Genomic DNA, 18,481 nt, shown 5'->3' with positions numbered 1-18,481 from the left:
ACTGTAGTGTCCGCACAGGGTAATCAGGGAGGACACTTTCCACTTTATAGGAATTTCATGTCTATTAGATGTCTCTTGTAAATCAACATCCAGTGTAGTTGCAAGTGTTTCCCTTATTTGCCTGTTCGGACTGCACAGGCTAACTTAACGCATTTGCATTAAGCCCATTTTTCACAATCAAGGCTCAGTAGAGAGCCCTTGCTTATGCATTTAGGCACAAGTTTATCTTTCTTGTTGTATATTTCTCCAGCAATTGGTTTCTTCAGTTGGTCATGTTATTGAAATGTTATGTCAGCATATACAAAAATGATGCAAGCATTAAGTATGCCATACGTTTTGAGTAGTCCACCACTTAAAGCTTACCAAATATTAGTTTACAGCAAGTCTTCTTCTAGTGGGGTTTAAATCAGTTAACATGAACATTTGTTTTCACAATTTTAATCTCCATGAACTCCATAAAGAAATTGTGTGTGTTGTTTTTCAGGCATATAGCTGCCCGGCAGGATCATTACGAGTGTGTTGTGTAAGTATCAGCTTACATATCCTTTCAAGGGTTTGACATATGTGTCTTGTTCTGAGAAAACTGGGCTTAATGCTTGTGCGTAAAGTGTCGTCCCAGATTAGCCTGTGCAGTCCGCACAGGCTAATCAGGGACGACACTTTCTGCTTTTATGGTATTTTTAGTTTGAAGGAAGTCCCTTCTTACCGAAAATCAAGTTTAAGCAGAAAGTGTCATCCCTGATTAGCCTGTGCGGACTGCACAGGCTAATCTGGGACGACACTTTACGCACATGCATTATGCCCAGTTTTGTCAGAACAAGACACATATCAATGAGGCTTCATACACCTTCCATTATTTCTTTTAACTGAGCCTCAATCTGGGAAAAAATGAGCACAGGCCTATCAGGAGCAACACTCTGTACACATGCATTAGAAACCATTTTTCAAGAACAAGGCTTAGATAGTAGGTTTAAGGCTTCTCTGATCTGTTCCAAAGTCTTAAAAATCATTTAGAATGTTCTTTTTAATTATTTAAAAATTATATTTCTTCAGGAAATAGTGAATATCACGCTGAAACAATTGTAGCCTTTAATATTGTCATTTATTTTATTTAAGTAAGATTACAAAATTATTGTAGCTATGTTTATAATGGTTGTGTTTATGATAATATTTTGTAAATACATATCAAATGATGAGGATCCTTTCTCATAAAAGATCTTATAACTAGTTTAAGTTAGGACTGCATTATGTATCTGTGATAAATGCATGTTATATGCATGATAAAAATGTTCTTAACACGAACCCCAGGTGAAAGGTACCAAGACAATTATAACAATACAGTATTCAGAGATGTTGAGGTAAACAATTCATGCATTTTCAAAAATAATATTGTAATGTAATTTTTTTATTCAGTGGTATTTACACTCTGTCCATGTAGGTATGTAACCTGTGTTTCCCTTTTCTACTGCAGACTGTTTCTAGCACGAGGGGCTGATGTCGAAGCCAAGAATAATAAAGGGGAAACACCTTTAGAAGTAAGCCAGTTTTTTTTAGAAAACTTCACACGGTATAAGTACATAAATACCATATATTGAAGACTTAATAGGATAGTTTACATCATGAAAGTAAATAATATTTTTATAGAACCCTCCTTCAATCTGGCCAGTGCATGATTATTGTTACCACTATTAACCATTTGATGTTGGACAGTAGATGCACATTCTATGTAAAAAATATATTGTTATTTCCATGATAGAGGAATATGTTGGGTGTAATTTAATCCAAGAAAATTAGACCTTTGACTAAACTTGTCTCAGATTTTCTGTTACAGTATTAAAATCGAAGCTGTGCACGTATCTTCTTGCTAAGAGATATACTATAAGGATTTTAGATTGCTAAGAGATATACGATAAGGATTTTAGATTGCTTTGAGATATACTATAAGGATTTTAGATTGCTAAGAGATATACGATAAGGATTTTAGATTGCTTTGAGATATACTATAAGGATTTTAGATTGCTTTGAGATATACAATAAGGATTTTAGATTGCTTTGAGATATACAATAAGGATTTTAGATTGCTTTGAGATATACTATAAGGATTTTAGATTGCTAAGAGATATACAATAAGGATTTTAGATTGCTTGGCCAAACCTTGTTAAAACATTGTGATGTTAATGACAGACAAAAAAAAGACCTCATATTAACATACTTTGAATTCATTGTGATTTTTAAACACACCATATTTTCCATTTGTATTCCCACACCCTGTTGGATGCAGTTTGTTTATCGCGTTACATTCCCCCAAGTCAGTCAGATATGGTGAAATCTGACGTAAACCAATAGAAAGTATTATATTGGACCAGTTGTAAATTTCTCCAGCCTCAATTCATGTTCTAAATATAATTCAGTATTAGTGTTCAATACTATAATGCATACTGCTCTTTCCTGACAAATATTCCTGATACATAAAAAAAACAATGGGGTTTATTTTCTGAATTTACTTTTCTATTTTCTGCTCCACATGTTTTGCTTTATGAAAGTAGTCTATTCTATTCCCCGGGTATTTCAGTGCTGCCTGGACCAGAACTCCCCGGTGTACCTGGCACTGAAGGTGAACAAGCAGCTCAAGAGCTTCGGGGCCAAGCACATGCGCAAACCTGAGAGGCTGCTTCATAGGTAGGCAGCGGTATCTTGACTCTAAACTCTTTCAGTGCTGGAACCGAATTTGGAAGGCCATTGCAAACAGTTTGGATCCAGGTCAGGGCTTAACACTAAGGCACGTCCGAACGACATTCACTGCCTGTACCTAGGTCCGGGCTAGCCAATGTCCCAGGAACATGCCCGACCGGTCGTGTGTCTATTTTGAGCGGGATAACGTGTTCTACATCAATAAACTGTGTTTTAAATAAGCATTTCAAAGATGCAGAAATCTTAATACAGTATGATCAGATGACAAATCCCAGAGTGAAGTTGGAGACAACAAACGGATCGTATCTCGAAATATATTTGCAACCCCCTGATTTCAATCAAAAAGAGGCCTACAATTCAGAAAATCCCCGGCGGTTTTCCTGGTAAAACACGTCAGTACCTATTTTTAAACAGAATTCCGCTAGACACGGTTTTTGATTGGTTTCCTCGAAGTGACATGTTTTCTCGATAAAAATACGTTTTAAACTAAAAGCCGGGATCGACCAGGATCGTCCGGGATCAATGAAGGTATAAAACTCGACATTAACACAAAGTTACTATAAAATTATTAGTTTTTTACCAATTTTAAATTATTTTAATTTGTTTGATTGATTAGAAGTGTTTTGACAATCTTTTTTACGTAATTCAATTAGCAAAACTAATATGAATGGTTGATCCCGGCTTTTAGTAGAGAGTTAACCCTGTACAATTTTTACAACTACCGTAACACGTTATTTTGCGACACCTAAGATTCACTTACCATTTGTCGACAGACGGCAACCGCGGCAATCTATGTAAAAAAGGTTTTAACATTCATGCCGTTGTTTAAGTTTGGCTTTACGGGTGGGGATGGGGGTTCCTCGGATAAGAAAAGAAAAGGGAAGGAGGAAAGAGATAGAAAGTATGAGGGAAGAAAAAAACAAGGAAATTTCTCCCGAAATTGCGTGAAGATTACAAATAGATGTCTGAAGTAGATGAATATTGAATTTATTAGCATTAGTAAGGCAAGCTAATAAGAATGATTGAATCAAAATTGCGCATCTCCACGCACAAGAAAATACAAGTTGAATGATAAATATAAAGGTTTTGAAAATATTTGGGTCAGGGCACATGAAAGATTGGTCAGGGCTAGTAGGTTCTGCATTTACTAGCCCGAATGGGCTAGTTGAAAAAAAGTTAGTGTTAAGCCCTGCAGATGAGACGCCACAGAATGTGGCGTCTCATCACGATCCAATCTGTTTGCTATTCTGATAGTGTTCTTTGAAAAAAAATCGAACAAAATGCTAATCTTAGAAATTCAGCAGACGACATTTTAGCAGACGACAAATTTCCCAGCATGCAAAGGGTTAAATAAACATTGTTAGTGCTACCGCTCGGATTTGAAAGGGACAGGGTGCTCTTTTGTCAAAATTGCACTTAATGGCAAATGGTTTGAATATCCCTGTAGATTATTTAAAATTAATAGAAAGAGGGCGGGTTAGCAGAGAGAAGTGACAGGGTGCTCCGCCTTTCAATTTAGACCTAGCTTGAGCACTGACATGTGCTTGTCATTATACCCGGGCAATCAAAGTTTGGGAGGAGTCATTCAGCTCATATAGGAGTCATTCAGTTTGTTGATCTTTCTGCATAAAATCATTTAGGTTTTAGAAGCAAACTTCCTCCACATGACTCTAGGGATCGAATTGAAACATTGTCATGGCCATGTAGTGTAGTTTTTGACATTTTATCCTCCGTCCCCAAAACTCCTTACATTCATGAGTTATTTTCCCATGAACATATCTGACAATCCGTTGCATAGCTATAAGTAACATTAGTTACTTGCTTTCATGGGTTAAGCGAGGTCCAATGCTGACTGTCACGTTGTGTATTATTCCATGTTAGGTTATTTTCAGTTGATATGCTGGTAGTTTTAACATTCTGCATTCTAAATGTTTGAATGTTCAATAAATACTTCCTTTAAGCAGACTTTCAATTTTGTTAAAAAATGCCATCCGGACATTACTAAATTCTTTCATTATTGGAAAGATTATAAATTCTTTCATTATTGGAAAGATTGTGGTTATGGCTGCCCTAAATGCGTTCAAGCATTTTATCCTGAATGAAATAATGTTAACAAAAATACCTTTCAAGCCGTCTTGTTATCCATATTGTGATTGAAACCATTCAATTTTTTATTGAGATCAATTTAGTAACTGGGTTGAGCATACATCTCTAAATAGCATTGAAGTAATATTTTGTATCAGTTTTATGCCCCCGGATCGAATGATAGGGGGCATATTGTTTTTGGCCTGTCTGTCTGTCACTCTGCCATTCTGTCCCAAAACTTAAACCTTTGTTAAAGTTTTGCGATAACTTTTGCAATATTGAAGATAGCAACTTGATATTTGGCATGCATGTGTATCTCATGAAGCTGCACATTTTGAGTGGTGAAAGGTAAAGGTCAAGGTCATTCTTCAAGGTCAAAGTAAAAAAATACAATCCAAGGGAAGTAATAAGCTGTAAAAGGGAGATAATTTCTAAACCTGCCAAATGATATATTGAAATATTATTTTAAAGAGGCGCAATAGGGGGCATTGTGTTTCTGTCAAACACATCTTTTGTTCTATGTAATCTCAATTCACCCAGGGACCTATCCAAGGGCCGTGAGAACATCCCGATCCCGTGCGTGAACGGCGTAGATGAGGAGGGAATCCCAACGGACTACCTGTATGTGACAGACAACATAGAGACCACATGCCTCAAGATCAACCGAGTGATAGGCAGCCTGCAGACCTGTCAGTGCAAGGATGACTGCTCCTCCATATACTGTGCATGTGGCAAGAACAGCCTTCGCTGCTGGTATGATAAGGTAGGGGTCTACTGTGCATGTGGCAAGAACAGCCTATGCTGCTGGTTTGATAAGGTATGGGTCTACTGTGCCTGTGGCAAGAACAGCCTGCGCTGCTCGTATGATAAAGTAGGGGTCCACTGTGCCTGTGGCAAGAACAGCCTGCGCTGCTGGTATGATAAGGTAGGGGTCTACTGTGCCTGTGGCAAGAACAGCCTGCGCTGCTGGTATGATAAGGTAGGGGTCCACTGTGCCTGTGACAAGAACAGCCTGCGCTGCTGGTATGATAAGGTAGGGGTCCACTGTGCCTGTGACAAGAACAGCCTGTGCTGCTGGTATGATAAGGTAGGGGTCTTCTGTGCCTGTGACAAGAACAGCCTGCGCTGCTGGTATGATAAGGTAGGGGTCCACTGTGCCTGTGACAAGAACAGCCTGCGCTGCTGGTATGATAAGGTAGGGGTCCACTGTGCCTGTGACAAGAACAGCCTGTGCTGCTGGTATGATAAGGTAGGGGTCCACTGTGCCTGTGACAAGAACAGCCTGCGCTGCTGGTATGATAAGGTAGGGGTCTACTGTGACTGTGGCAAGAACAGCCTGTGCTGCTGGTATGATAAGGTAGGGGTCTACTGTGCCTGTGACAAGAACAGCCTGCGCTGCTGGTATGATAAGGTAGGGGTCCACTGTGCCTGTGACAAGAACAGCCTGCGCTGCTGGTATGATAAGGTAGGGGTCTACTGTGCCTGTGACAAGAACAGCCTGCGCTGCTGGTATGATAAGGTAGGGGTCCACTGTGCCTGTGACAAGAACAGCCTGCGCTGCTGGTATGATAAGGTAGGGGTCTACTGTGACTGTGGCAAGAACAGCCTGTGCTGCTGGTATGATAAGGTAGGGGTCTACTGTGCCTGTGACAAGAACAGCCTGCGCTGCTGGTATGATAAGGTAGGGGTCCACTGTGCCTGTGACAAGAACAGCCTGCGCTGCTGGTATGATAAGGTAGGGGTCTACTGTGGCTGTGACAAGAACAGCCTGCGCTGCTGGTATGATAAGGTAGGGGTCTACTGTGGCAAGAACAGTGTGCTAGAAGAAACTTCCTTCAAACAAAAAAAAGTACAATAGAGCGGAAAGAGTAGTCCCTGATTTTCCCATGCAAACAGCCCATGCTGATTTGGGACGGCACTTTACGCACATGCATAAAGCAGCATTTTTCAAGAGCAAGTCTCATATCAACCTGTGTTCCCCGTTGTTTTCAGTATGGCAGGCTGGTTCCAGAGTTCAACATGGCAGAGCCACCTCTGATATTTGAGTGCAATCGAGCGTGTGAGTGCTGGACCACGTGTAACAACAGAGTTGTACAGAATGGGGTCATGTGAGTACAAGCAAACTGGTGTACTACTAGTCTTAAGTTGTCAATAGGTCTCCGTGGCGAAGTGGATATGGTGTGCGCCCAGCAACCAGGGGGCCATAGGTTTGTTCCTCCCTTCAGGAATGTTCTTTCCCCAAAGACAATTTTAGATGAATTTTACATTTCTCTGTCAGATCACAGGAAATATTGATCCCAATTTTGTAAAATTTATATGCAGTATATGCATATTGTCTTGTTATTGTGCTCCAGTGAGGTTTAGGGAGTTCTTACCCCTTGAATAATTATTTGTTTCAACAAAATTAACCTATACATCAACAAAGCACATCATTTGTGATTATCATTCAGTTTAACTGATATTTGTATTCTACATGACCTTAGAAAGCTGTTTTTTATCTCCTGTCCTCTTCACGGGTATATCAAACAATGAAGCTTGGTTCTGGGAAAACCTGTCTTAATGCGTGTATGTAAAGCGTCATTTTAATGCATCCCAGTGATGACTTTTTCCGCTTGAACGGGATTTTTGTAATGAAGAGACTTCCTTAGAAAGAAAACTACTTATAAGGGTAATGTTTCGTCCTTGATTTACCTGTGAAAACTGCTCTAGCTAATCTGGGATGATATTGTACGCATATGCATTAAGCCCAATATTCCCATTACTCAATGTAATCTATTGTATTATGCTGTTGTTTTCTCTCACTTAAATTTCAGAAACAGTACTTCACACTGCCAATTGCTATAGTGGAATCTATGTATGTTTCAGGTCGCGTTTGCAAGTATTTAAGACAGAAGGTCGGGGCTGGGGCTGTAAAACATTGGTAGACATTCCACGGGGCACATTCATTTGCGAGTAAGTACTATAATCCAGGACAATTGAGATTTTTTTATGCTCCCGGATCAAAAAATTGGGGGTATATTGTTTTTGCCCTGTCTGTCATTGTATGTGTCTGTATTTGTGTGTGTGTCCCAAAACTTTAACCAAAACTTTAACCAACTTCATAACTTTTGCAATATTGAACGTAGCAACTTGATATTTGGCCTGCATGTGTATCTCAAGGAGCTGCACATTTTGAGTGGTGAAAGGTCAAGGTCATCCTTCAAGGTAAAAGGTCAAATATATGTGTCCCAAAACTTTAAAAAAAACTTCAACCTTCTTCATAACTTATGCAATATTGAACGTAGCAACTTGATATTTGGCATGCATGTGTATTTCATGGAGCTGCACATTTTGAGTGGTGAAAGGTCCAGGTCATCCTTCAAGGTAAAAGGTCAAATATATGTGTCCCAAAACTTAAACAAAAACTTCAACCTTCTTCATAACTTTTGCAATATTGAACGTAGCAACTTGATATTTGGCATGCATGTGTATCTCATGGAGCTGCACATTTTGAGTGGTGAAAGGTCAAGGTCAACGTCATCCTTCAAGGTCAAAGGTCAATAAAAAAAATCAAAACTTTAACCAAAACTTTTACCTTCTTCATAACTTTTGCAATATTGAACGTAGCAGCTTGATATTTGGCATGCATGTGTATCTCATGGAGCTGCACATTTTGAGTGGTGAAAGGTCAAGGTCATCCTTCAAGGTCAAAGGTCAATATAAAAATTCAAAAATTTAACCAAACCTTTTACCTTCTTCATAACTTTTCCAGTCAAGGTCAAGGTCATCCTTCAAGGTCAATTTATGGCTTTATTTATTTAGTGACATTGTCTTTTCTCTGACGCATCTAACTTTAACCAAAACTTTAACCTTCTTCTTAACTTTAACCTTCTTCATAACTTTTCCAATATTGTACGTAGCAACTTGATATTTGGCATGCATGTGTATCTCATGGAGCTGCACATTTTGAGTGGTGAAAGGTCAAGGTCATCCTTCAAGGTTAAAGGTCAAATATATGGCTTCATTATGCCCCCGGATCGATAGATCGGGGGTATATTGTCTTTGTCCTGTCTGTCTGTCTGTCTGTCTGTCTGTTTGTCATTTTTTCCAAAAATGTTAACCTTGGATAAAGTTTGATAACTTTTGCAATATTGAACATAGCAACTTGATATTTACCATGCATGTGTATCTTATGGAGCTTCTTATTTTGAGTGGGGAAAAGTCAAGGTCAATGTCATCCTTCAAGGTCAAAGGCCAAATATCATTGTATTTTTCTTTCCTAAAACTTTAACCTTCGTTTAATTTTTATCATAACATTTTATGCCCCCCTTCGAAGAAGAGGGGGTATATTGTTTTGCTCATGTCGGTCCGTCCGTCTGTCCACCAGATGGTTTCCGGATGATAACTCAAGAACGCTTAGGCCTAGGATCATGGAACTTCATAGGTACATTAATCATGACTGGCAGATGACCCATATTGATTTTCAGGTCACTAGGTCAAAGGTCAAGGTCACAGTGACTCGAAATAGTAAAATGGTTTCCGGAGGATTACTCAAGAACGCTTAGTCCTAGGATCATGAAACTTCATAGGTACATCAATCATGACTGGCAGATTACCCCTATTGATTTTCAGGTCACTAGGTCAAAGGTCAACATCACAGTGGCTTGAAACAGTTAAATAGTTTCCGGATGATAACTCAAGAGTGCTTACGCCTAGGATCATGAAACTTCATAGGTACATTGATCATGACTGGCAGATGACCCCTATTGATTTTCAGGTCACTAGGTCAAGGTCACGGTGACCCGAAATAGTAAAATGGTTTCCAGATGATAACTTAAGAATGCTTACGCCTAGGGTCATGAAACTTCAAAGGTACATTGATCATGACTGGCAGATGACCCCTATAAATTTTCAGGTCACTAGGTCAAAGGTCAAGGTCACAGTGACTCGAAACAGTAAAATGGTTTCCTGATGATAACTCAAGAATAATTAGACCTGGGATGATGAAACTTTATAGGTACATTGATCATCACTGGCAGATGACCCCTATTGATTTTCAGGGCACTAGGTCAAAGGTCAAGGTCACAGTGACAAAAACCGTATTCACACAATGGCTGCCACTACCAACTGACAGCCCATATGGGGGGCATGCATGTTTTACAAACAGCCCTTGTTAAATTTTGAACACATCAACTTCATATTTGGCATGCATGTGTATCTCGTGGAGCTGCTCATTTTGAGTGGTGAAAGGTCAAGGTCATCCTTCAAGGTCAATGTTCAAAAAAAAAAAAAAAATCATTTCTCCATTCAATCTCTTACTTACTTCTTGTTGAGCTGCACATTTTGAGTGGTGAAAGGTCAAGGTCAACCTTAAAGGTCAAAGGTCAAATTTATGGCTTCAAAGCAGGGCAGAAGGGGGCATTGTGTTTCTGACAAATACATCTCTTGTTCTTAACTTTTATCATTGCGTAAACAGGGGTTCTGAAATATTTTAAGAGTCTAATTGTCCACGGACAAGTTGGACCCACAAATTCACTTGTCCGTACCAAAGAAGTACTTGTCCGTACTTTTAAGATAGATAAAGGAAAAGGTCATTACTAATTAAGCAAATAATACAAGCATACACTTTTGTTAACTTCTATTTTAAATTATAAACATAGTTAACTAGAAAATTGAACAAAAAATAGAAGCAAGATGTGCATATAATAAGATCACGTTTAAGTCACACATGATACTAGTCTTATTTATAAGACGCGCAAAGAATTTAGAGATACTTTTTATGTGGGCTAAATTCTTTGGAACTCCAAATATTACCAATATAAAAAGTAGCTTAATATTTGAGAGCGTCAACAAGTTCGACTAACATGATACCATCTCGGATATTTAATAATCTCAACATGACTAGACAATTCACTTGAAATAAAATTATCTCCGTTAATTATTAGTATATAATTATCCGCTAATAAAGGAAACTCCTTACGAAGTTTACATTTACACACATCGGCAACGTTTCAAGCCAAGGAAAATCAATTAGCCAAGACTCAAAAAATTCTCGTTTCCGCTTGGCGTCGTGTGTTTATCATATTCATACTTGGCTTTTCTCTTCTTTTCCGACGCCAAACTGATTTTATCATTGGTCTGATTAGCGTCATGGCTAGACGTTGAAGTGGTTTAATTATATAAAAATCAAATGCAGGTCGTTAGAACATGTATGCGGCCATTTGCAATGTACGAAAAGTGTTATCTTAAAATTCTTATGCGTGATTGGCTGTTGCTATACACATGTGTGCTGGTTTCTCTATTAAAACAGGGACATAGGTCCCTGATTAAAATTGTTTTCTTAGGCGTGATTGGCTGTTGCTATATATACTCGTGGACTGGTTTACCACATTAAATAATTATTATCGGAAAATAACATACCTCCAGTTAAAAAAGTGTGCTAGTCCGCAGATTAATCATAAGCTATTTATATAAACTTCGTTTTTTTATTTTCGAAAAATATTGAAGTTTCGTTCTCGAAACAAATTTTACCACGGAAATTTTACTTGTCCCCGGGCAAGCCAGCTTTCAAAAACTGTTTGCCCGGAAGGGTAAATTGACGACTCGGACAACTCGGACAGCATATTTCAGAACCCCTGGCGTAAAATCTAAAAGCTGTCCACAAGAAAAGATCAATCTATTTGAAGGTTATTTTCCCTGTGGGATATTGATGTTCTTTTGTCAAGTGGTGATTGTACATCCAGCTATGGACTTTATGAAAGAGTTTTTTTATGATTTGGGCACTAATTTCGATTTTTGAAAAAGCAATGCATGAGTTTGTGTGTGTGTTTGGATGATTTATGAGATCCTAAAATGCCTCAGGCAGCATTATGTTAGAAGAAATTGAGTGTCTTAGCAGTCTTACCTAATTAACTTAACTAGACTCAGATATGCTTAGACGATTTTGTAATTATATCTGCAATTTCCAGCTATTTGATTATTCTTAAAGATATGTAATTTTGGTTTGGTCTTTTGCTGTGGTGGGAAATCAGAGAACTAAGGGTAAACGCCAACTGTACGGTTTGGCAACCATAACCCAAGCTCACATGTGACAGGAGAGGGTATTGAATCTGAGTCGCCTTGGTGAGAAGCGTTTGTACCAACCACTCGGCTACAGGGGCAGCCAAACAATGCATGAGATTCTTCTTTCAGGTACATAGGAGAACATATATCAGACTCGGAGGCAGACAGAAGGGAGGATGACTCCTACTTGTTTGACCTGGACAACAGGGTAAGGCACTGGATGGTCCTTTTAGGAGCCTGGTTCTTGGAAAATGGGGCTTAATGCATTTCAGTAAAGATTAGGCACAGGCTTATCAGGAACTACACTTGGATTGTATTGTTTGTATAAAGGAAGTCCATTCTGAGTGAAAATCCAGTTTAGGTGGAAATTGTCATCAGTGATCAGCCTGTCAAATGATACTTTACGCACATGTATTAAACCCCCTTTTTCCAAAAAGAGAAAGTTAGGAAGAAAAAATATCGTACAAACAAAATAATATTTTAATGCACTTGATTTGTGATAATAAGATTCACATTACTTACTTTCAAAATATAAATGCATACTTATTATTTAAGTTGTAAGAGTAGCCATGGTAATGGAAATCAACACTAAATGAGTGGTTAGTGTACGAGGGAAGTTTGTAGTGTTTTCACATGCCCTTATTCGGCCGATGAACATTTGTTCTCAAACATTAATTGAGGAATGATTTATTGAAACATGAAAATTTTGTGTGACAAAAAAATGTTTTGACCACAATTGCTTATATACGTATTATGCATAAATGGGAAATATAAAATTTTCTAAGAAACTGTAAATTTTATCATAGTGACAATATGCTGACTTATTTCACCCATGTTCATAACAACTCACACACAGGATGGTGAGACGTACTGCATTGATGCGCGCAAGTTTGGCAACGTTGCCCGGTTCATCAACCACCTGTGTCAGCCCAACCTCGTACCGGTGAAGGTGTTTGTGGACTCTCAGGACCTCCGTTTTCCCCGGATCTGTCTGTTTGCGTCCCGGACCATCACGGCACAAGAGGAGCTTGGGTAGGTGCCAACAGGGCATATAGGTGATTAAAAGTGAAATAATGAAGGCTGGGTGTGAAACTGGTTTATATTTTAGCCATGCTTTTGGTAAAAGGGATTTAATGCATGTCCTTAAAATGGGGTTTGAAAACAAACATACAATAAACTAATTATTATTAATTTAAGTACCTTCTGGTTTCAACACTCAAGATCACATTTACCATAGATACTTCGTCATCAATATAATATTATAAATTTATTGTTGTCAAAAGCATAATAATTAGTTAATTGGTGTTAAGTATATTATCAGTAGATAAATTGGTGTTTATTGTATTAAGGGTAGATAAATTGTTGTTTAGTGTATTATGGGTAGATAATTGTTGTTAAGTGTATAATCAGTAGATAAATTGTTGTTAAGTGTATAATCAGTAGATAAATTGTTGTTAAGTGTATAATCAGTAGATAAATTGTTGTTTAGTGTATAATCAGTAGATAAATTGTTGTTTAGTGTATAATCAGTTGATAATTGTTGTTTAGTGTATAATCAGTTGATAATTGTTGTTTAGTGTATAATCAGTAGATAATTGTTGTTTAGTGTATAATCAGTAGATAATTGTTGTTTAGTGTATAATCAGTAGATAATTGTTGTTTAGTGTATAATCAGTAGATAATTGTTGTTGAGGGGAAAAATCAGTAGATTAATTGATATTGAGTGTATAATCAGTTGATAAATTGGTGTTTAGTGTAAATTCAGTAGACAAATTGGTGTCTAGTGTAAAATCAGTAGATAAATTGGTGTTTAGTGTGAAATGAGTAGATAAATTGGTGTTTAGTGTAAAATCAGTAGATAAATTGGTGTTTAGTGTAATATCAGATAAATGGTATTTAGGATATAATAAGCAGATAAATCAGTAAGTATAAGTTAAGTAGATAAATTGATGTTGGTAAAACGCTGTGTATTATCAGTGAATACATTGTTGTTAAGTGTATGATTAATCATGGCGTTTCTCATTGCAGGTTTGACTATGGAGAGAAGTTCTGGATCATCAAATGGAAGCAGTTCACATGCACCTGTGGCTCCACCAAGTGTCGCTACTCCAAAGAAACCATTCAGCAAACCCTGGCAGAGTATCGCCTGAAACACGAACTGGAGGACCAAGTAGACTAGTGCACTGTTCCATTTAGCTCACCTGAGCACGAAGCTCTCTAGGCGAGCTATTGTCATCACCTCATCGCTCTAGAGGCTTCATTTTTATGCCCTCAAAGGAGGGCATATAGTGATCACACTGTCTGTCTGTCTGTCCGTCACACTTTGAGTTTTGGTTTCGATAAATGCTCATAACTTCTATGTCGCTTCAGATGTAACCTTCATATTTGGTATGCATGTGTATATGGTCAAGGCCTTTCCATTCCATTTTGACCCATTTGACCTTGAACTTAGGGTCCGAGTTTAAGTTTGGAAATCTACGTTTATGTTTCGGAAAATGCTTATAACTTATATCAAAGCGTTTTTTTAGGGGCATATGTCATCCTATGGAGACAGCTCTTGTTCATCCAATCTTTATGAAACTTGGTCAGAATGAATATCTTGCCATGTTCTAGGTTGGGCTGTAATATGGGTCACATGTGTCCAAAACTAGGTCTTCAGGTCATATCTTTAAAATAAAGACTTGTAACCACTCTCTTAAAGGTCAAATTTATGACTCAATCTTGATGAAATTGATCAGAATTTTTATCTTGACAAAATCTTAGTTTGAAACTTGGTCACGTGTCCAAAAAAAGGTCACAAGGCCATATCTAAGAAAAAAATTCAAGGGGCCACATTTATGACTCAATCTTGATAAAACTTGGTCCGAATGTTTATTAAGACAACATCAAAGTCAAGTTCAAATCTGGGTAAGATCATCAAAAAGCTTGGTCATTTGGTCAAATCTGAGAAAATCTTGTGACAACTGTAGAAAAAAACATGTATGAAATGATCTTGATAAAACTAGGTAAAAATATAAATCTTGACATTTTTTAGGCTGTGTTTGAATCTTTGTAATGCGCATCCAAAAGCAAGGTCAAATCTGCTCAAAACCTTGTTGCAACTCTAGAGGCCTATTATTATCATTGTCCCCTACTGGTTTCACTGGAGGGGGCTTACGGTTTGTGCTGTGTGCGTCTGTGAGTGTGTCTGTCTGTCACACTTTTCTGGATCCTGCGATATCATTAAAAGTTCTTAATATTTTTTCATGAAACTTAAAAACATGGTCAGATGGCAATATGGAGATTATGCACGTCTTTTTATTTTGTTCCTACATCAAGAACTCTGGTTGCTATGGCAAAAAATATAAAAATATTCTTACAATGGTGGAGCTGGTAGGGGACATATTGCTTGGCAAAAGTCTTGTTCAATCTTGATTAAACTTGTTCAGAATGTTTTTATCTTGGCAATACAAAGGCTGTATGATAATCTGGGTCACATGCATTAAAAGCTAGGTCACTTGGGCTTATCTTAGAAAAACTTAGTCACCTCTCTAGAGACCACATTTATGACTGATTGTTTATGAAACTTGGTTTGAATGTTTATCTTTCCAATACAGTGGCCAAGTTGGAACCCGGGTCACTTGCGTCTACAGACAAGGTCAACAGGTGTAATCATTTAAAAAATCTTACCACCCTAGAGACTACATTTATTACTCAATCTGGATGAAACGTGATCAGAATGATTTTCTTTTCAATATTTAGCAAAAATTGAATCTGGGTTAGATGTGTCTAAACATTAGGACAAACCAGGAAAAAACTTTCTACAACTTTTTGGACACACTTTTTAATCAGTCTAGATGAACTTAGTCAAAATATTTATCTTGTCAATATGATGTTTGAATCTGGGTCAAGAGTGGTCAAGAACTATGTTCACCTTGTCAAGACTTCAGCAATTTGTGTCTGTGAGCCCGGGTGAGCAATTTATAGAATGTGAAACTAGTTTGATGGACCAATTTTGTTCTGCAGTTAAAGTGAACATAAAGCCGTTATTTTCTTGCTTTTTCTGATTCATAAACTAGTTTAATTCTTATAATCATTAATTTGACAAGTCTTTATGATTTGTTAGTTGTTCACTTTTAAAGGTTTGGAAAGACTTTTCCCAGTTCTGAGAAATCATCATTATGCTTATTTGCAACCATGCATTTAGACGGGGGTCAGCATGAAAATGTAGTGTTTTTGTTCCCAATACATCCACAGTTTCACCACTGAATATTGAATGTTGCCAATAAATTCATAAATTGGTACCATAGGCTTGCCTGTAATCAAAATTGGTGTACTTCTTCTAGTCTCTCATACATTTATAAGTAATTCGGAAAACACTATTATTATTTTATTGCGCTTGTCTTTCGATTTCAAATGTCTGTTTGCTGAATGCATGTAGCTATTATACTTATGATTGATATGGGAAATGAACCTTTGTAGACATAACTGAGCCTTATACTGGGACAACTTTGCTTAATTCATGTGTATACTGTTTTGTCCCAGATAAGCCATTTGAGTCTGCCCAGCCTTATCAGGGAGGACACTGTCCGCTTTAATGTCAATTTTTATTTACATGAAGTCCTGTCTTAGTGAAAATCGAGTTAAAGCGTATTGCACAGGCTAATCTGGGATAACACTGCACACATTCATTTAGCCCAGTGTTCCCAGAACGTGCTTCAAAGTTCTGATAATTAGGGGTTTATTTTTGGACGTATAAGCAGTGATGCACTGTGATATGTATGTGTCATAGTCAGAATATGTGCTTTTCACTTGTTAATGGTAGTTGTACAAATGAGGATTTGTTTACATTGCTTGTAAAAATTGGCTTCTGTTTTTTTTTTCTCAAATCATGGTAGAATGTTACAATGCATCCTATTAATTTTGTACTAACTTCGCTCCTATTCAAAGTACATGTATTTTATTATTTCTTTTTGAATTTGCTTTGAAAAAAATGTAGAAAATAGTTTTGATAATTGAGTGCTCATTCAAGAGTTAACCCAATGGGTTTTTGTATTTGTTTAATTTGTTTGTGACCTATTTGTTCATTTGTAAATAATTTTGTCTGCGGGCAGTTACGCTTTATCGGTGGAGATGTTTTTAGTGTTTAGTATTTTTATATAAATTCAAGTTGATATTGTACATGTTGGTATCATTACCTGTTTTGAATGAATTATTTGTTGACATAATGGAATGATTTTGCAGATGTTATGTTCATTGTGGAACTTGTGTTTGCTCCTTAGGGCCTGTTTTTATTGTATATTATATGATTATTTGTACAGATTGTGCAACAAACCTTCTATCATCAGCATGTTGGCAAACAAGATGACGGGATGCATGTATGGCACATGTTGTTGTTATGTGCGAATACAAGTTGTAACAATTCACTAAAAAATCAATTACCGTATTGTCTAAAATATACATGTATTTAAATTCAACATTTGTTGTCTTTTTTCTTGCATCAAATCCCTGCACTCTGTGAACCACTGAACTGATCACCATTGTGTCAGTTTGTTGTATATTTTGTGCTGTTCAGAAGAAAATCTAAGTCCCTTCAATCTTGTGTTCTATAATAAGAATATAAACATCTTATTATATATTTGTATAGGATGAAGAGCATTTAAAAAAAAACAACATAAATCTCTTTTCAGTATATTTGGAGTCATTGCCGTATTTGTCTTGTGGAGATAACTATAAAGTCAAGATTTGATGTGTGAAGCATAATTCTTGAACTTTGTACATAGACCATAACCCTTCATCCAGTATTGACAAGAGCCCAGTGTTCTTGTTTGGAGACTATGGTGAGTGTACATAGTGAAGATGACCTTAACTTTTCTTGTATGTTTAGACAGTGTCACAGTGAATTTATTCCATCATCAAAACAGCTATATGAATGTATTGACACCACTATATGTAGGATAGAAGTTGATGTAGACTTACTCAACCTTTATTATTGTGAACAATTTTAACAGCTATAGCCTATCTCAATTGGAGAGGAAACAAGAAATGTATATTTAAAAACATCTATTTAAAAATACAGACAGCTTTGAAAAATGTCATTTTTGTCCTAAATATACAAATACAGGACAATAAGTGCGTCTCCGTTTTTTGCTGTCTAGCTATTATCAAGAATTCTCAAACACGCGATTGTTCGTTCAGATACTATGATTCATTATTTGTTTGAGATAAACTTCATCATTGTTAATATATGTACCGTAATTTATGCCACCATATAACATCACCTATTTTCGTCAGTGAAAAAAAAAGTGATAGTTAAAATAACAGCAAGAGTACATAAACAGTATTTTACACCATTCAAAGTAATGTATTTAATTTAGTTATGTTAAACAATACAGCACACGCATTATAAGTATTGGAAATTCATGCTAAGTACTTAAAATAACCTGAGCAGATATACGACTTACAAACATGGACACAGTCGAATTTGAACTGCAACAGCAGGAGAGAACGCGTATTGTAGCATGTTGTCCTTTATTTATTGCAACAAAGTAATGGTCAAACAGTGCGACACAGCATCAAAGCACACAACACGCAGCAAACTCGAAAACGTGAATAAAGGATGAACCGCGCTTCTACAACCACACTATACTTAAAGAAACGTGTTCAAGAAGGTATCATAAAGTTG

The 18,481-nt window shown here is 37.1% G+C and overlaps 1 protein-coding gene across 4 annotated transcripts in view; it reads left to right on the top strand.

The window, feature by feature from the left end:
- LOC127837471 (uncharacterized) overlaps positions 1–17,273 on the top strand; it is a 72,756-nt gene extending 55,483 nt beyond the window's left edge. For all 4 annotated transcript variants that reach the window (XM_052364602.1, XM_052364601.1, XM_052364604.1 and 1 more), the window contains exons 15-23: positions 485–523; positions 1,472–1,535; positions 2,573–2,679; positions 5,317–5,539; positions 6,769–6,884; positions 7,642–7,728; positions 11,947–12,025; positions 12,674–12,849; positions 13,846–17,273. In XM_052364602.1, coding sequence (XP_052220562.1) covers positions 485–523; positions 1,472–1,535; positions 2,573–2,679; positions 5,317–5,539; positions 6,769–6,884; positions 7,642–7,728; positions 11,947–12,025; positions 12,674–12,849; positions 13,846–13,996 — 1,042 coding nt within the window. In that variant the 3' untranslated portion in view covers positions 13,997–17,273. The remainder of the gene's footprint in view (positions 1–484; positions 524–1,471; positions 1,536–2,572; positions 2,680–5,316; positions 5,540–6,768; positions 6,885–7,641; positions 7,729–11,946; positions 12,026–12,673; positions 12,850–13,845) is intronic.
- The last annotated feature ends 1,208 nt before the right edge of the window (positions 17,274–18,481 follow it).

This window comes from Dreissena polymorpha, chromosome 7 (genome assembly GCF_020536995.1).
Source record: "Dreissena polymorpha isolate Duluth1 chromosome 7, UMN_Dpol_1.0, whole genome shotgun sequence".
Taxonomy (NCBI): Eukaryota; Metazoa; Mollusca; class Bivalvia; order Myida; family Dreissenidae; genus Dreissena; species Dreissena polymorpha.
The sequence above is the reverse complement of the archived record's forward strand: the minus strand, read 5'-3'. Positions and strand labels throughout refer to the sequence as shown.